Source organism: Charadrius vociferus, unplaced genomic scaffold (genome assembly GCF_000708025.1).
Source record: "Charadrius vociferus isolate BGI_N301 unplaced genomic scaffold, ASM70802v2 scaffold60, whole genome shotgun sequence".
Classification (NCBI taxonomy): Eukaryota; Metazoa; Chordata; class Aves; order Charadriiformes; family Charadriidae; genus Charadrius; species Charadrius vociferus.
This window is the reverse complement of record NW_009646524.1, coordinates 101535-122028: the sequence shown is the minus strand read 5'-3', so window position 1 is coordinate 122028 and position 20494 is coordinate 101535. Positions and strand designations below refer to the sequence as shown.

At 38.4% G+C, this 20494-nt stretch overlaps 1 protein-coding gene across 1 annotated transcript in view; it reads right to left on the bottom strand.

Moving 5' to 3' along the window:
• Positions 1–20494, bottom strand: part of BDP1 (B double prime 1, subunit of RNA polymerase III transcription initiation factor IIIB) — a 48827-nt gene that overhangs the window by 13131 nt on the left and 15202 nt on the right. The window contains 17 exon segments of the mRNA XM_009885314.1: positions 123–206; positions 846–882; positions 1181–1297; positions 4449–4842; positions 5808–6025; positions 7031–7247; positions 11017–11132; positions 12615–12825; positions 13376–13563; positions 14054–14270; positions 15039–15099; positions 15102–15134; positions 15706–15935; positions 17510–17592; positions 17989–18148; positions 18736–18812; positions 18973–19114. Coding sequence (XP_009883616.1) covers positions 123–206; positions 846–882; positions 1181–1297; positions 4449–4842; positions 5808–6025; positions 7031–7247; positions 11017–11132; positions 12615–12825; positions 13376–13563; positions 14054–14270; positions 15039–15099; positions 15102–15134; positions 15706–15935; positions 17510–17592; positions 17989–18148; positions 18736–18812; positions 18973–19114 — 2585 coding nt within the window.

Sequence of the window (20494 nt, the reverse complement as noted above, 5' to 3'; positions counted from 1 at the left end):
AAAACCCTCTTACCCTCCTGCTATGCAGCAGCATGTGGAAGAGCTTTGCAGCCACTGCTCCATCCCTCCTTAAGTGGACCCTGAAAGTACAAGCAAGGCTTTGTCCATAAATCAGATCATACCTTCAGTGCTTGTTTTTAACTGGAACATTGGATCACCCATTGCAAGTAAAGTCATGGCAGCTTCAGCGCTCCCATCATTAACTCCTGCAAAGTTGTTCACACACATTAAAAGTCACAAGTGCATTAACCAGAAATCCACTTACCCAAATTCAAAAAGCATTTGACACTATCATCAATATAGTGAAATATGCATTTTTAAAATTGTTGCCATTCATGGATCAAGATGCTTGTAGAGAGACAGCAATTCTCATCCACTAAATTCAAACTATTTTAAAAACACCGAGCAGCAACATTCTTCCCTTTAATGGTGTACTGGGTACAGGTGGCAAGCTGTTTTGTTTTTTTTTTCTCTCCTGTGATCCTGTTGAGGAGGAGGAGTGGGAGAGCAGCTTGGTGGGCATCAACCAAGCTGCAAGTAAGCACTTGCTAAGTTTCCTTTTCTTCCAGTTCAACTAACCACAGCATGGGAAACTGATAGACAGGACACACAAAGGGCACATCTTAATCCTGGGAAACAGAACCTCACAATGCTTGGTCACTGTACTTAATAGAGAACAGTAAGAAAGAAAATGGTTTAAACTGCTTCCAAACATAAAAGCATCCAGTATCTCATGAGCAGGTTTTTTTGGTAAGATATATACACCTCCAAACTTCCAGCAACAATAACTACATATTGATAGTAAGTTAACAGGAAAGATAGGAACAAGATTGTTTCATATCTACCTTTGTCCACCTCTGGATTTTCAGGTACGCCTGTTTCCTTAAATAAAAAGAAAAACAATATTCAAGTTCTATAAAAAACAAGTACACAATTTAAATTTAATGCTTACAGGTAAATTCTCTGCTCAAAGGTTACTCTGGCTTTGAAAGGGTATTTTAAATTTGTCAATATTTACTTTCATAGTTTTGCCATAGCTGTGTCCCTCATATCTGTGTGGGACAGGTAAGAGTCCCACAAGTAAGCTACACTGTTAGAAGCTGACATGGCAAACAGACACTGTCCACGTAAGATTTGTATGTGCTATGAAAAAAACCACAAAACCGAAAGACATTCTTACAGCTGTTGAGGTGCTTACTTTTTCCTCTGTCTGTACCACTGGCTGGACAGATGCATGAGAGAGACTTTCAACATCAGTAACCACCTGTGCATCTGGTATATTCACAGATATTTCCAGCTGTAGAAATAGGTTTAAAAGTATTTCAGTTCATCAGTGCTGAAAGAAAATCTGTCAAATGCAAACTTTTATAAAACACATATACTTACCAGATCTTGAACATTTAGTGGGATCCTTCCCAAAAATCAAGTCTTATATTATATACCTTCTGATTTAAGAAGGCAGCAGCTGTGTGAACTGGAGGCAGAACCGGTAGTGCTGCTTGTAACTAACTGGAAGCATCAGACCACCTAAGACCTTGTTTCTAATTACTTAGTACTCCACCAAACTAAGTTATGCAGCTGAGGTCTTTCATGGTGGCTGTTTACCTCAAATGGGTTTTGCTAGCTTTCACAGTTTTTCTGCTTTTTAAGTCTTCAGGAAAGAAAAACAGCTCAGCCTTTTTCCAAGTAAGACTAAGGAATACAGTCCCCATACTAGTACTCATGGCTCATGTGCGTTAAATCAGGACATCTGGTCATCATCCCCACAGTAATATATTGCCCATCTTTGAAATGAAAGGATTCGGCAAAACTTTCTGTGCAACCACTTTCCTGCCCATTATTGCTCTAGAGTCTCCCTTGGTGTTTTGACTGAGCTTTAAATTCTCTTGCTGTTTCACACAAAGAAAAACAGTGTGATCAATTCAGGAGACAAAAAAAGCAGGATTTCAATGGGAGAAGAGAGCAAGATGACTAGTAGTAGTAAGTAAAAAGAACATATCCATAGCAAACTCCCCCAGGGTACATTCTCGTCTTGGTCATCGGGGGAGCTGTGGATGTGTATCCTCCTGCGTTAGGCTGGGGTTATCATACCAGCCCCTCCCTTCACACACACCTACTTCGTGGCCTGGAGTTTAGAATAACGTGCAAGCATTTTAGTTCTGTTTTAAAAAATAAAATAAAAAAAAAAAGTAAAAAAAAAAAGTAGTGGGAGCTTATCTGGACCTGGTGGCACAGGCTCAAAATAAGGGATGCAAGAAGTTGTCTCCATTTGGGATGGATTGGCTAATAAGATTGCCATTTTAATACTCCTCCATTTTTGATAGCTCTCCTCTGTGAGAGGCACCCTCCCACAACTGTACCTCTTTGTCTCAATATTGCATGGAAAGAAGTAGTGATGTAGATCTGAGACACGAATGGAACAGGTCAGCTAAACAGATTTGGAATGAAGCAAAAAGTAAGTAAAAAAAAAAGAGCTGTGAAGACACATCACTGAGTAAGATAGGTTAGAAGACACAAAAAAAGCAAAGAAGTCATGTTGAATGATAGGGGGGAAAATAGATAAATGTCTAAACCTTTGAGCACAATCCTTTTCAAAGCCTTGAACAGAGTCCACTGTTCCCAAACCTCAGCAGTGCCCTGATGACAAAGTGTGCCATCTCCTCTTTAAGTGACTGGTCTTAGCAGATAGGGTACCAAGTCTTGCTACAGTCTTACAGTCTCGAGTTTCATTCTAGTCTAAGAGTACAATTAAAATATAGGTCTGCACTCTAGGCTTAAAGTTTCTGACTCTACAAATGGTCCATGGAAGAGTCAAAACATACAGCTTTTGCAAAAAATTGACAAAGATCTCAACAGTCTCTCATTGACAGTAGCAAGGACTGAGGCGCATGGATCTGCCCATGCCAGGCAGAGCAGGAACATGCCTGAATGGGCTGCAGATGATGGAAGACGCACGCTGGAGCATGGACAAGGAGTGAAGTCCATTGCAATGTCAAACTCTACAGCTTGAACCAAAGGGACAAGGGCTGGAGATTTTAACAGATATATGTTTAAATTTTTTTTAACCTGTTATTTGAGTTGTATGCTGCAGTAGGCACTATAACAAGAACAACACGAATCAAGGGAAGACAAGCCTCACAAGAAACCAGGCAAGTGCAGTGGTGACCAACCTGAGCTGCCTTTGGTACCCAAAAACTCAACACAGCATGCCACCTCTCCTGAGCAACCACATAACACATGGAGCCTAAGGCACGGACTAAATAACTCAAAGGGCATTTAACAGACATTTTAAGGGGGTGGCCCACAGACCAAGGGAATGATATCCATGTATATATCAAAAGGACAGGAAGAGAAGCTGTGGTTAATAAGGATGTACTGAATATAGTGTAGGACCTGAGCATGGCACAAATGGTATGAAATAAAGGGTGAGGACTGTACTGGGCATGGCTGGGATGAAGTTAATTTTCTGCATAGCAGCCCACATGGTGCTGTTTTGGATTTATGACTAGAACAGTGTTGATAACACACTAGTGTTTTTGCTGTTGCTGAACAGTGCTTGCACAATGTCAAAGCTTTTGTTTTCCCACTCTTTGCCACAGCAAGTAGGCTGGGGGTGGGCAAGAGGTCCAGAGACCACACAGCTGGGACAGCTGATCCAAACTGGGAAATACTGACCCAGTATTTGGGTCAATTTAACCTGAAGAGATATTCCATATCATATGATGTTGTGCTTAGCAATAAAACCTCAGGCAAAGAGGAGGAAGAGGAGGGCATTTGTGGTCATGGCATTTGTCTTTCAGAGTGACTTTTACACAGGCTGAGGCCCTGCTTTCCAGAAAGTGGCCTGCCAATGGAAAGCAGCAAGTAAATTCCTTATTTTGCTTTGCTTTCACATGCAGCTTTTGCCTCACTTATTAAACTGTCTTCATGTCGATCCATAAGTCTTCTTACCTTCCTTCTGTTTCCTCCTGGTCCCACAGGAGAGGGGAGTGAGCAAACAGCTGTGTGCGTGCCTGACTGCTGGTCAGGATCAGCCCACCACACAGTTAAAGTTTCTTGGCGAGGGTGACACCATATACAGAAACATCTCCCTCACTCCCTCCTTTCCTAATGTTCAAATGTAAAATTTAAATGCACCATTTGTTGCATCTTGGGCCTCAAAACACATAGTAAGCATGGTAGTCTGTGCCTACATTCAATCCCAATAAACAACTGGTGAGCACTCAGCAGATCTATATACAGTTCAAAAACATAATGTAACCTCAGACTGATGTAGTATTTTGTTCAAAACCAACTACAAGTAACATATTTCTGCTACTCTCAACACCATTCTTAACAAATTAAACTAAATTGTGATACAACCCAAGTATTCAGAGATATGATTAGAATAAAAGTTGTTTAAAGCAATCAAAACAGAAGTACATATGCAGAACCCAGCTACACAATACCTCCTCCATGGTTTCCTCTATCTGAACAGGAATAGGTTTTGGAGATCGAAGACCTATAGGAACAAACACTGGAGCTTTGTTTACTTCCTCTGGTGAAAAGCATTCATCTTCATGATCAAGCTCAAAGTCATCTGCCTCTTCTTCCTCCTCCTCCTCTTGAGAAGCCCGGAGGGTCACCAAGGTTGTCTTTGAACTTCTGTGCTCCTTCCCAGATTTCTTTCTATGCATAGTTTTCAATCTTTTGCCTCTAGTAACACTCAGCTTAACTTCTTGCCTTTGATTCCCCTTCTCACTGCAATCAGCCTTGCATTCAGAGGCAGAAGAAGCAGCCGTTCTTAGCTCCGCGACATGTTTTGGCAGCACTATCCGTTTTGATGACCTTCTGGACTGCTTTCTAAAGTACAGAACAAAAGCATGTTAAAAAACAATGACATCTAAGACATTCCAAAAAAGGGGTACCACAAATCAAAACAAAGTCAATGAATAAAAAAGGATCACTGTCACCAACAATACAATCTATTTACTTCCTAACATACAGCGATAAAAATGCATCCATGTATCATTTAATCAGAAATCCGAGTTTCTTAATGTATGCACAAAGTGCTGACTGTAAATGTCTATTAAGCAGTTTCACAGTGTTGGAAAGCTGCACAATTAAGTTTACAAGATACAGAATTCTCTGATTAGAAAAGGCTGAATTAATTTTCATTTTGAGGGACATGGAAGTCACATGCTTTTTTTGTCAAGGCAAAATTTCCAGTTCTCTTTTGCTAAAGCTATGCTAGGAGCCCCAAACTGTGATACTTTAGTTGATCAGACTAATGTCTAGAAACTAGAACTGTTAGATGATAACTAATTACCTGCTCCAGTTTCTCAGACAGCAATATCTTCAATAATCAGATGCTTACTATTTCCCCCTTCAAATGATGAGCACAACCACTTTGGGTTACCAAAAGTAATTCCAAACTTCTCCCCAAAAACATCCTCCTTGGTAAATTGGTGGGGACGGAAAACACATAGCAGCAGAGGACACCCAGGACAGAGTTTCTGTTTAGGTTAATCCCATAATCCTTGTGCCCCCAATATGGGTACTTCAAAGTCCTCCCCTTTAAAATAGTGAATTCCTGTTGAAATCAAAGGTGGACCCTGGGGTGGGTTGGAGGGAGTGCTCACTCTGTTCATTTCATGAGAGTGCAGGGAAGGTAAGAGACATAGGGATACCTGCATGCGTCTGGTAGAGTTCAGATGGAAGACACAAGGACTGACATCCTGCAGGTGCTCACATATGGCTAATAATTATTTTTTTTTAAAAAAAAGCCAAAACCAATCAGGTAAGCTTACAAGCTGGTATTGTTTTACCTTGTGAGATTGTCTAAATTTTTGTCCTGAGAGGTAGAAAGCTGAGAATCATCTTCTTGTTCTACTTGACTCTCGCTCTCTGATGATATGTCTGGAGACTGGAGTCTACTATCCCGCCTGATTCTTTTACAAGAAGTTTCTTCAACAGAGTCTGTGAAATTCTGTTCTCTTGTAGTGTCTGAGAAGGATGTAGTTTCCACTATGTTACTGGAGTTTTGCTGAACAGAGAAGACAATTAACTACTGTATTAAGTGCCAAACATTTTTAACTGGTTTAGGTGACAAAAAGATTTAAAGAACTAAGTTTGAGGCACTTGAAAACATGTCCAGCTGCCATCCCATTTTCTTTAATTTTGGGCTCTATACCAGAAGTGTCATTGTATGATGCCTGAGTTCCCAGTGCTGCTGCTAGTTAATAGACCAAGGCCACGTTGAACTTAAGAGCAGCAACTCTACAGAAGCTGGAAAGATGAATCATTTTCTAAAGCCACCTATTAATTCAAAGCACAATGTGAGGGAAGGAAAAATTACTTTTTCTGCCCTGGGAACAAACTAGGAAGGAAAAAATACAATAGTTTACAGAACCGCATTTAAATATTATTCAACATACACACACAGAGAACTGTACCCCAGAACCTAAAAAACACCAGTAAACACAGTTCTGTCAACTATGGATGGTTGGCGAAAATAATGTTAACTGAAAGTTTTTAGTGATCCATCTAGAAAATAAGGAACACCAGATAAACTCGATTCAGGTATTGCAACTTTAGACAGAGAAGGAACTAGTCTGGGCTAGGTTAGGCCTGTTGAGGAAATTTAAGCAGAAGGTGGTCTGGACTTGTTCACTTACATTTCAACTTACAAGTACACTTATATGGATTTTAGGTAATATCTGATGTTAGACAGCTGTCTTAATTTCCATTGTTCAATGAATAACAAACATTAAATTAATTGGTAACAGTGTTAGCACTTACTTATGATAATGGAGGCTTCTGACCATATAAACTGTAAAACTTAAGACAAGAGTGTATATTAAATATTTCCACAGTTTTTAGAATCTAAGTCCATTTATTCAGCATAATTTCCAACAGTGAATTAAAAAAAAAAACAACAACATTAACCTTTCACAGCCATAGACCGGATTTCTGTGCCATCTATGATTCTAAGAACCTAAACACAAGGATTGAGATATAAATTGGTTCAAAAAACATGATCAGCACTTACCAACGATACACCTGTTTTTTCTAACGCTAAACACACTTCTGCATTTTTATTCTCAGCGTTGTCCTCTTTTCTGTTTTCACCTTCTTTGGGATAAGCTCTTTTTCTAATAACTCTCATTAGGTTTGTCCTTGGGTTCCAGAGGGATTCCCTCACTTGATGCAAAGGTTTTGTATCACTCTGTTTACTTTCTTCTCCAGAACTTAATTTATCATTGGACCTACAAAAGCATTTTTCAAGTTTTACTTCTCAGGAACTACAAAACACACTGTACAAGTTTGGTTTACTGTGAAATATTTAGTACTTCCAGCTCAAAATGAACTCAAGTTTTCTGCATTTTTAGTTAGTTAGTGAAGTTTTAAAAAAAATAAAGGAAGGAAAAAACAATGCGAAAAGGAGATAATCAGCTTTTCTGCAGTAGTGGACCTTTCTGATTGCTTTTGGAAAAGTCTTTTGGAAAAACAACATTAAGTCGTCAGGTAAAGCAGAAAGTTTCAGCTAGGCTACCATAAGTCTCAGAAGTTAAGCAACCATAGGAACATTATACTCATTAATTCCAGCACTCAAGGTGCTACTACTTTTAAACAGGAAGAAATTCTTACATCTATTCACTCAGATCAGTAAGACAGAAAACTTGCACTTTTAAACTCATGTCTCAGGAAAGGGCATGAAGGAGGATCCAGGGAACTACAGGCCAGTCAGCCTTACCTCAGCCCCTGGGAAAGTGATGGAACAACTAATCCTGGAAACCACTTTCAGACACATGAAAAACACAAAGGTGACTTGGGAGTAGTCAGCATGGATTCACCACGGGGAAGTCACACTTAACCAACTTGATAACCTTTTACAATGAAATGACTGGCTTGATAGATGACGGTAGAGCAGTAGACAGTGTCTACCTTGAGTTCAGTAAGGCTTCTAACACTGTCTCCCCTAACATCCTCATAGAGGAGCTGATGAAATATGAGCTGGATGAGCAGACAAGGAGGTGCACTGAAAACTGACTGAATGGCCGGACTCAAAGGTTGGTGATGAGTGTCACGAAGTCCAGTTGGAGTCCAGTAATTAGGAGCACAGTCTATGGGTCAGTACTGTGTCCAATCCTGTTTGACATCTTCATTAATCATCTGGATGATGGGGTGGGGTGTACCTTCAGCAAGTTTACACATAACACAGAACTATAAAGAGTGGCTGATCCACCAGAGGGTCATGGTGCCCTTCAGAGGGATCTGAACAGGCTGGAGAAGTGGGATGACAGGAACCTCAAGAAGTTCAACAAAGGGAAGTGCAAAGTCCTGCACCTGGGAAGGAATAACCCCAGGCATCAGTACCTGCTGGGAGGCGCTCAGATGGAAAGCAGCTTTGCCGAAAAAGACCTGGATGGACACCACGTTAAACATGAACCAGCAGTGTGCCCTTGCAGCAAAGAAAGCTAATGGTACCCTGGGCTACATTAGGAGAAGCATTGCCAGCATACCGACGGAAGTGGTCCTTCCCCTCCCATCCCCGTTCAGTGCTGTTGAGGCCACTCCTGGAGTACCATACTGGAGCACCCAAAACTTGTCACAAGAGACACACAGACATACTGGAGAGAGTCCAGCAAAGGGCTATCAAAGGTGAAAGGGCTAAAGCATCTCTCCCATGAGGAAAGGCTGAAAGAGTGGGGACAGTTCAGCGTGGAGAAGAGAAGGCTTGTTGGGAACGGGTGTAGAAATCTCATCAACGTATATAAATACCTGAAGGGAAGGTGTAAAGGCTCTGTATCAGTTAAGACTGAGTAAAAGGTAATTTATAACATAATCCAGAACTGTTATATGTAAATGGCACTATCTGCTTCATATGGTAAATACATAAAAAGCATTCCCTCCCGCAGAGAACCAGCACACTACATACCACTGCACGAAGTTCTCCCGCTGGAAGGAAAAGCGAAGAGACTCAGAGTACATCTAAGGCAGCAAGCTCTTTTTATGACTTTCTACCTACCACTTCTCAGTTATAAGTGAGTGCAAATGGCACTGCTCAGTCTTCCTTTCTACGGTCCACGTTCATACTTCACTGCATCCTAAGAATGTAATACTGAGAAATTCAGATAGCTAAACTCTGATTACTTGCTTCTAGTCTCACCTGCAAGGTACCTTCTAAAAATGAAAACATCCTTGAGAAAAGTTCTGCCAAAAACTTGTATTACCTAAGGTTGCCACCTAGTGACCTTCACAGCATGTAGCATATAACAACCAGTACAGCTCAGAGCCTATACTTCAAAAAGGAAGTGCTGTATGAAAACAACTGGACAAATACACTAAGTTTTTAAAGAGCTTTTTTACTTTGTCAACAGGGAACTTTACCTTTCTATGGTACCATGAACACTTCCAATAGCATCTGTACATAGAAGTTCTTCTTGTTCTCCCTCGCTGTGGCAGTTAGGTGATTTTTTAGAGGAACAGAGTGTTTCTGACTCTGTACTTTTTGGATTTATGTCTAGATTGTCATTCTTGGCCAAATTCCCCACAAACAAGAATAATTCCATGTCATCCTTACATTTGAGGAAAAAAAAAACCCAACAAGATTAGCACAAAGTACTTCACCTGTAAAATAAAACATTGCAAGTTATGATCAAGACATTAACCTGAGGCAAAACTTTGCTCATAAACTTTCAAGCAGTTTATGGTACCCATCACTGTTTTTTGTTCCTTTAGAGAAGGTATTTATCTAATAAAAACAGACACTATAACCAACATAGTCTTTCATAAGCAACCACCAAGGAGTTCAGAAGAAACCCAGCAACGAAAATATGGCATGCAGGTAACTATTCATGTATCATGAACATGACTGAAATTTCAAAGTTTAAGTGAAGTCTTTAGATTTGTTAACAGAAGTCTAGATACTATAAACGTGTCATTAACAGAATTTTAGAAAACCTCATATTAGGGTGAAAATATTAAACAAGAATGTAATTCTTACTAGTTCAAAATTAATTATGCATTTAAAACAGCTTATTTAGATGTCTTAAAAACTGCTGGTGCAGAACCAAACATCAGAAAGTATAGTCAGAAATATCTGAACAGAATTCTCACTTTTGAGGAAAGAGATTCCTCAGATTCTTCTGCCATAGGCAGATTCTCTCTTTTATGTGCTTCTTCCTCAACTGGAGCAGCAAGCTTTTGTGCAACCAGAGATTCTTTTTCGCTATATGTTCTTTCTAGGTTTGGTCTAGTTCTTGGAGATCCATTAATAATGAATTGTCCTGGTTTCAGAGCATCCAGTTTGCCTTTTTGGGAAGTGGATTTTTCAGCACTAGTGAATTTAAAGCAAACAAACAAACAAAGAAGTTACTTGACTTTGGTTGGGAAAGGAAAAAAGCAATTCTGCATTAAGTTTTGAATCAACACTTAAGAGGGTTAGAGACTGATAAAGTGTTTTGTTTAAAATAAAGAAAATTATCTGTTCAAATATATATTTCTCATTTTGGGCATTTATGGTTAACATGCGAGAAGACATAAGAGAGAATAACAAGATTTCTCTGTCAAGGCATTTTTAACATCAAGAAAAAAGTTGTGTTGATAACCATACCAACATCAAAGTATCTGCAGTCTCATGCATGCTTAAGATCTTATTTTAACAAGAAGAGGAGAAAATTAGAAGATCACACTGGGATCAATGAAAGACAGATCTGTGACATCTGCAAAATTTATATACATTATATGTATGATTGCTGTATATGCAAAGACAAATGAAATAAAAGAAAACCTTGGTCAAAAAGAGCTATGAGCTCATACAGATCAAGTATGTACCAGATAAGCAATGACAACTAGTTCGGCTCAACTAAAAATGTGCTCTGAAAACATGGGAAGAAGCTGCTGGAAGGTATTGAAAATTAAACACTAGGGAAACAGGTAACAATGAACAAAAGAACTGACACTTGCAAAGGTGTCTCATTACACACCAGATGAAAACTTTTCAAACGCAAAGTTGCTGAACTCTAACCTCACCTGCTTTGTTCACACAATATGTTTTCAGAAGTACAGGGCACCTGAGGTGCCTCTTGCTGTTCCTTTTCCTCTTTGCTCAATACACTTGCTTGACACAATACAGCTTCATTTTCACCCTTTAATTTGCAATAAAAATAGCAAGAAGAAAAAACAGAGAACCAACCAAGTTGTTAAAACACAAGTGTATTTTATAAAAAAAAATATAAATCACATATCTCTGTGCTATTTTCCCAATCTGAATCAAGAAAAGAATCACGCTATATTTATCGAGACTAATCTGCCTGAGCACATCATTCAATTTATAGACAAGCAGAAATAGAAGTCTCCTTAGCCCTGGGACACCTAGAGTTAGGCTCTTAAATACTATATGCACCCAAGCGTTATAGGCAACACTTTTCTGTTTAGCATTCACAACTCCCTATTACATGCAGCATTACAGAAAAAAAATACTTTGGCAAATGGAAAAACCTTTCAAAACTGGACTCTGCAGAGCACAGCACAGACACACTCAAGCTGCTTTAACAAAACCTCAGATTCAGAAGGGCTTACTAGTTTTACTTCTGTATTTGCCACACCGGTTCCACTAAGAAGCCACTAGAACACACCCCTCAGCACTCCAGGTCTGTGACAGCTATATTAGTACAGAGGAGCATCAGACCTGCTATGGTTCTGCAGATTTGCACAGCACAGAGCAGATCCATGTGTATGGTTGACAGGACCCAGGTCCAGAATAGCCAAAGCTGAACCACAAGCAACTACCTCAACTAGGTGAAGTGATGCTGTGGCACAGAGGGAGACTATAAATGCAGTGCACTTGTGCTCCTTTCTGAGAACGCAGCACACAAGTACTCCAAGCTAGCTCTACACAGGTTCAAGAACAAAACCGGCTATAACCACTCCAAAAAACAAGTCACTCTTACAAAGCTTACCTACGTTTGAGATCTAAGGCAAGTTTATGCAAACATGCCTACATCCACGAGCAACCCACAAAATGGTTACACAGAGTTCATCATACTATAATGGCTTTCAAGGATTTCAATACCTTTTACATTACCTAGTAAAGTGTCTGTGGGGATAGACAGTGCAGGTGAATGACTCAATTAACCTACGTAGAGGAGTGTCAGGCACTGTAGTGCTAAAGCCAGTCAAAGCTAACCAAATTATAAAGACCTTATTTTTTTTACAGAAAAATAGCTATCCTCTTGATACTCTATTCCAGATTCCTCAACACAGACTTGCTTCATCCAAACAGGAAAGATAAATTGAGAAAAAAGCACTAATTTTTATGTATTAGAACACAAACCACATTTTTATTCTATAGTTTACCTTAAATGTCCACAATCTTGTTTTCTATTATGCAATCCAATCAAAATCTGATCCTCATTTTCCAGAAGACATTAATATTACAAGTTGTAGACTTCACTGATTTCATACCTGCAATACCTCAACATACCAGTGTTTGGGAATTTTTTTCATCCAATATGGTGTCTCAGCTTCAGGGAATGCAACTTAAATGTTCTAATATAACTTCATAAAATAGAACTTCCAGCTTGGATCCCTGCTTTTGAAGGCAAAGCGCTTATTCTTATTAGACTTACAATGACAGTACTGGCAGAGTCATCTTTTTGCAATACCAACTGCTCTGCTTCAGGCTTTTTCTCTCTCTCATTTTCTGTTATATGTAATTCCTTCTTTTCAACAGCTCTTCCCAAGTTCGGCTTGTACCTCTGGAATCTACTCCGCACTAACTGGACAGGTTGAAGAGATGTTTGTTTACTTTCTTCTTCAGTGGTATTTTTGCTATCGGTACTAAGTCAGAGAGAAAAAAAACATAAATCCAAAACTTAATACAAAAGTATGTCATTAACAAACACAGGTTCACTACATTTACATACAAAAACCAGCCAAGTTTTTAAAAGAAACAACGTAAACATAAAAGTTCTGCTGAGGTTAAGTTACAAACACAAAACTTTGTTTCAGCAAAAATTTCAAAGCACTGGTCTCCTAACTACTTCCACAACAGAATTAAGTAACTTGCTGGAGGCATTAATTTACTGTCTGCTTATTACTATAAAGCCAAAGCAATTTTCACATGTTTTCTTCGATAAGCAAACTAGTATTCTTCTGCTTACGTGAAATGATGATGAAACAGTTCTAAAATAATGCTCACTAATTTAATGCTTGGCATAGAAGTTAACTGCAATTTTAGTACCACTAGTGTCAAAACTATGAGAACTGAGATTTTGTTCAATATTTTTGTTACCTTTTCTTTGCCAGTTAGCAATCCATTGGCACAATGATTTCCTTTTAAAATACTTTCACTGTTACAGTCAAGAAACGGAAGTAGCTAAGCCCTTACCCTGCATTAGTAGCTGAGGTGTCACCTTGGTTCATTTCAGGTAGACAAAGCTTGAGTTCACCATCCTCTGATCTTGAAAATGTCTCTGGGGACTTACAACTTGACCTCTCAGAAACCTCCTGACAGCCAAACGACTTCTCCTTTCCTAAGGATTGCAATGGTTGCACGACTTCGTATTTTCCAGCTTTCTGAAAAAATGTAAACACAAGAACCAGAAAAAGTCATGATACTAAACCAAAAGGAGACATTATGATGTCCACAGATTTTGGTACTAATCACTCTGTGAAGTGTTTCCTGCAAAAACCTCTCTGTAACTGGTCACTAATAATTTCCTAGTCTTTCCAGGACAAACACGTATTTTTTTTTCTTTTACACAAAATAGCTTGAAATACAGATTACTTCTTTACCATCTTTTATTAATACTTCTCATTTTTCACTGTCAACTCTACAAGGCCACCTCAGGTCAGAAAGACACAGAATAGATGTAATCTTTTTCTCCTCATATACAACCAGGTGGAAAGTACTGAAGTTTTCATGTACAAAATTTTAGCTTTTGAAAAAATTGTTTCAAAAAAGACTAAGTTTGTATTTTTTTAAATAATCAGTATTTCATTTCACAAACCTGAAAGCTCAAATATAACTAAAGAAAAAAAAAAAAGAAAAAAAAAAGAGCCTTACATCTGTGTCAGGAAGGATACTACGTTCACTGTCACACTGTGTCAAACTTTCTTCCTTGTCAGTATCTTCGTGTGATGCACCTTTATTATTTACATCTGGCACTTCCTTTCTACTAGTTGTCATTCTTAAATTTGGCTTTGGTCTCTGGAATCGACTCCTCAGTAGCCGAGCTGATGATACAACTGTTTTCTCCTCTTCCTTCTGGGGACCAGACTCCCTACAAAAACAAACAAAAGAACAATCAAAGGCACAGGATAACAGTGGTTCTCCAAGTCATGCATGACATACTTGTATGTAGCTCTGTTCAATACAGTAGTCAAGTATAAAACTCCTTAGCTTTCTTAGAGCAATAACAAAGTTACTGATATTGTAAAAAAAAAAAAAATCCAAGAAAAAGCACACCAAACATCACTAAAAACTCTGGTGTATCTAAAAAATATGCCACTTGAGTACAACTGCAACTTCCAGTCATGCTTTGAGAGGAATAAAAACATTTTACAAATAATTTTTTCTTTTTGTTTAATCATATTTAAAACTACCAAACTACCCAGCAGATTTACAGCACAGTTGTTTGTGGTGGTTTTTTTGTTTTGTTTTGGTTTTTTTTTGTTTTTTTTTTTTTTTTTTTTAAAGAGGACACTTTAACAGGAAACCAAACCTATACTCAAGGATTAACATAAGCATATAGGGATGCACTCTTATGACCAACATGGAGAAGATAACCACAGGAACTGAGCATCAGAAAAATGTATTTATTTGAAAATTTGGCTTACAGTCTAAAGACCAGATTAACATCCAACAGCATGTAAGTTTAGTGCTTTCAAGCTCTTGGGGTTCTGTTTAAGACTAGTATTGTCTTGATTAAACACCACATTAGAGATATAAAACTTGGTTTTAATGATGGATTTGAACGTAAAAGTGTAGATACCTAGAGGTATTCATGGTTTTGAACCATCCCTTCCCTCCATTTGAAAAATAAGCTTACCCTGTATTGAAATCCAAAACCTGTTTCAAAACATCTGACAATCCCTTTTCACTTTCATAGCTTTCTGCTTCTGAGGACTTTTCTTGGGAACACTGCCTTCCATGTATTGAGTTCACCTCAGAATCTGTAGAAACATCCCCTTCTAACATCACATTGCATGGCTGAGTGTCTCCATGAACCATCACATCCTAAGAGGAATAGAAGTTTCACTCTATTAAGATGAAAGATTTGCTCAACCTCTCTTTTAGAAAAGCAGGGAAAAAAGTTTATTTCAGCATCTCTTAGAAAGTACATAGAAAAATAACAAACTTTTACTTAAGTATCTACTGATATTAGTTGGATGCACAAGAAGCAAGAGATCTTTTTGAGTGTTTTTCTATCTGAAGTGGTCTCTTTTCCCTTTTTTCTCTGCACTTCTCTTTTTCAGATCTGGTATCACAAACAAGTGATCACAACAAAGTGAGATATAATCCATGTATCCGTGGAAAACAAAACTCACGTGCAAGCACGAAGAAATTTTAAGACAATTCAGTTTATTCCGAAAGAATAAACAAAGCATGCAAAGGCTACGCTTACAAATTATGTGGTATGTACCTAGACCTTTGTTACTAAAGGCTTCTACTTGGGACCTAGCAAAACAGCGTGTCTGAGCAACTGCTCAATAAACTTACATTTTTGAGGCACAGATCGCTGTTTTCATCATGTGTCACACCTTTTTCTTCTTCTCCACCTTTGGTTTTCTCCTCTTCAAGATCTTTTTCACCTATCAGGTCTTTTTGCCTTGCAACACTTCTTCCTAGATTTGGTTTTGGTCTCTGCACTCTGCCTCTCTTTAGAGGTGTTGGTTTCAGTACACTCTGCTTGCTGTCTTCTTGTAAACCAGCTGTTTCATTGGACCTGGAAAAGTATGTAAGATTTATAAGTACATACTACATCTGAAAGTCAGAGGAATCTTGATGAAGTGATTTTTTTCTTTTCTTTTTTTAAAAACAGTTATTAACCTAGTTATCTAAAATGAAGCTATGCATTGCTAACTTCATGAAACAATAAAGTTAGAAGTAGATCTGCTAGAGGCTGAAAAAGTACCCGACAAGTTTAAACTTATGTTTGCCCTGTTATTTTTCTTTTCCCACTGGAGACAGGATACCACACTAGACAGATCTTTTTCTGACCCTTAATGGCTCTTCTTCTATTCCTATGTAGTCTAGAGGCAGATAGGCCTAATTTAACGAAGAGTTAAAAATCACAAACATTCAGAAAACAGACAAATAACTTCACAGACTTACTAACATAAAAATATCATATGCACATTACAACTGTCTGATGCTTCAATGCCTTTTTACCCTGCGCACCAAGTTACATGGCATGTTAATGAAAGAAGTGACTTCTGAAGTATTTTTCTGCCAGATTATGAAACCCAGTTTACCTCCCTCTGTTCTCTTCAACTATCCCCCCTTTAAAAACAAAAGTTTGGGTTTTTTTTTTTGTTGCCGTTGTTGCTTTGATTTGGGTTTTGGGGGGAGTTGGGGTGGCTTTTTTGGTTGGGTTTTGTGTCCCTTTTTTCCTTCCCCCCCAATCTCTCCTGTTAAACATACTCCTCCTTTTACACTACAGCAGACTTTTCTCCACTGAAGAGAAATACAAGAAACACTGTTTAATTAACAGGTGCATTAAATTGCCCACATGTTGGAATTTTAAAATACCAGATGTCTAACACTTAACTACATTTAAGAACCGCGGGAAAGTAACACAAGATTTGTGAGGAGGATTGAAGATATCAAAAAAACCATATATCACACTAATCATTGTTTAATCTTGTGTGTTTGAATAGCAGAACATCTGCACCTAGATAACACAGGCCTATGATGGACTTCAAGGTCCCTTATTGAACATGCTTGAGATTCCTGCCCTCCTATTGGAAAAGATCAAAGCACAGTGGAAAACTATGCCTGCTGTCTCTCCCTCGCTAACAGGGAGTCTCTCTAAAACGCTGTCTAGCAAGGACCATGCTCTGCCTGCATGTCTGTGCCTGGCTGCTGCTTCCCCTGGTTCATGAGCTATCAACATTTCATCCATGGTTTTGTGGTTGTTCCTGCATCCTGACTGTGTTGGTTCACACAAGAAGAAATACTTACTCCTATTGTTTAAATACTTAACCACTGAAACTGATACATTTCAGTATTGAAGCTAGTGGAAAAGGCTTGTTTTAGTTTTCAAGGGACTAACTTTTCAGGATTTTTTGCATTTATTGTGACATCTCATTTAAAAGCACTGCTTTAAAAATAAAAATGTTTAACCTATTTGTTTCATGCACTGAAAAACAATTCCTATTCATCTCTCAATTTCTGTCTCATTGCAGAACTTTCTTCAGAAACTTTTGTTATTACCATACTATGTAATACCATTAGAAGTGAGAGGAATGGCAAATTGCTGGAGAGCAGCGTATGCCATCTTTTTTTTCACATACTTACTGAGACACTGTCTCCAGGACTTTATCACCTTTCTCTGCAGCTTCTTCACTGGTTGCATTGGATCTATTACTCTGATCAGTATTCTGGATAAAAATATAACATTAAGACATTAAGTCTCTTACATTTATAAAGCACAGCATTAGCTAACAGACCAGGTAACTGTCCATAACAGGATACAAAATGGATTGCTTATGACAGACACAAACAATAAAAAACGGAAAGAAAAAGAAAAATAAAAAGGAACGGAAAATAAAAAGGAACGGAAAATAAAAAGGAACGGAAAATAAAAAGGAACGGAAAATAAAAAGGAACGGAAAATAAAAAGGAACGGAAAATAAAAAGGAACGGAAAATAAAAAGGAACGGAAAATAAAAAGGAACGGAAAATAAAAAGGAACGGAAAAAAAGATAACATTGCTGTTGCATCCAGCAACATTTTAGCTAACACATTATCTCCAGTTACCTGACTCTATTAAATACCTTTTCGTTTTCTCTCACAGGCTGTGGATGGGATATTTTATCATTTCCTGCATCTTTTCCAGGCTCTTCTTTCCTTCCAGATGCTCTTGTAACATTAGGCTTAAATCTCTGTCGACATCCTCTAACTATTGCCTTTGCAATTACAGTTTTTTCACGTTCTCTGCACAAAGTATGCACAGTGACATTTACTGCATAACATTCAAGCCTATGTAATATTCAATGACTTGCACAGCTTTCTTTACTGGAACGGGATTGTCTTTGGAAGGACTTGCACAAAATTATGCAAGTTTCTTCACATGAGAAGCAAACTTTCTTTAGCCTCACAGAGTGTGGACACTCAATTTATCTACTCGTTAAAAAGATACAAAGTTACCACACAGGGAAGGAACCTAACTAGACTGCATACCACACCTGCTTCTGCAAGTGTCAGAAGCAGAGCCATTAGCTGGCAACTGCGGGTGGGAAGAAGGCGAACCCATAGGTTTTATTTCCCTTTCTTCCCGCCCCCAGATTCCAAGCACAGATGGTACTTCATAAAGTAACGCTTTCCTCAACTTCCCAGAAAAGAAGTACATACCTTCTACCATAGTACCACTTGATATCATTCAAGAAAATGCCAGTCAAATTTAAGACTTACATTAAAATTTCACAATTACTGTTGTCTTTTTATAACAGCACTATGCAGGTTAAATTAACAATTATAGTCAGCTGATTCCAGGAAACTGGAAAAGTGATCTCAATACTTACTCAGATTTAGTATCCAAATCCATGTTCTCTACTTCCATGGGTTCATTTCTGTTACTTATACTGTTTTCCTCAGAACACTGGAATTGAAGCAATGAATATTAGCCTTGGACAAGAGTACAGATACCTCAGAGACAGTTCTCAGAATAGTACTTATTAGACTGCAGCTGGTCCACAGTATCAGCATTGGTCAAAATAGATACAGCATCAAGAGCATAGCATTTAAAGCAACCTTCTGACCTTTTCATCTGTATTCATGAGGTTTGGAGAAGTCTCAGCCTCCATTTTCTCTTGGCTTGCTGTTTCTCTCCTTCCAGATGATCTCACCAAATTGGGTTTAGGTCTTTGCAAGCGCCCTGTGTCTGCTGGCTTTTCCGTTTTCCTTCAGATATAAAAAGAGGTGGTTTATATTATTACCAAAGAGAAACATAAAGTCTTATATGGTCCAAGGTGTATTTCAAGAGCACCACAGACAGCATGGGTAATATTGCAAGACAGAAAACTGAAAAAAATCATATTACATCTTTCTGATACTGGATGATATGATACTACTTAATGCAAAGAATGTCAAATAAACCTTAACAACTTTGCCGGCTTTCAGTGGAATCTACTTACAAATATCTGAGGGAAGTGCATCTTGCTGTTAAATAAATAGGAATACCTCTTCTCCTAGGGATTCACAATTGATGTCAGTGTGAACAGGCTTACTGATTTCGATAGAAACAACAGAAATTTGCTCCAAAGTAGAGCAGATTCACTTTACACATAACATTTTGCATCTGCCTCTCCTGTCCCTCCATCCCCTTTCATAGCTATCCCACTCCCAGAATTATGATCTGCTGTTTTCAAACACTTTATCCTACTGCTAACATCCACACTTTATTGAAGAATGGGGTACATACGTCGATCTTTGTGTCCTTAACCATTGCAACAGAGTTTCCTGGGATTCACACACTGTTTGACAGAGCCCTACAGCTTATCAGTATTCTTCAGATTGGGAACTACTACCTTTTCTTACATTCTTCCTAGGACAGAACAAATAAGGCTTAGACAGTCTTTACCGTAAGAGTGAGCTGCCCTTCAATAAGGGAAAGACAGAAGCACAAAAAACAATTTAGCATTAACTAGTAGCCTATCCCTAAATCACCTTTGCAAAATTATATCATGGAATAGGAAGTTGCTGATCACCCAAAAATGGAAACTTTGGGCACAGACTTGTTTAAACACCACTGCTCGGTTACAGCAGTAAGTGTAAGAAATAGTCACAAAGATTAACTTCATAAAGGAGCACAGGTTAGACAGAGACATCTTGGATTATCTTCTAGAGAGGTGTCTCAGCTTAGACTCTTACGCTGAGTTCTAAAGAGCAACAGTTTCCAATTAGGAAGGTATGAATACACCATACATGGTGCACGCAGCTGATAAGCTCTGATGGACAGCTGCAAATTCAAAGAATATAGTGAGGCCCTTTTACTAAAAAAAAAAAAAAAAAAAAACACCAAAAAAACACAAACCCCACCAACCCCCTCCCCCAATCAACTTTCACAACCCACAAAATGACAAAACCTCTTCAGTCACGCATCTCATTCTTGCTGACTGTAGAGGGGCTAACTCTTTTCTAAGCTTAGTTAAATCTTCCTCCTCGTTCACATGTAACATTTTAAATCTTAGTCAAAGCACTGCTCCTCAGTAATCAAAATTTCTATCAAAAAACTTCACTGAATCTGGAAAAAAGTTACGATGATGTACGGTCTAGTCCAAC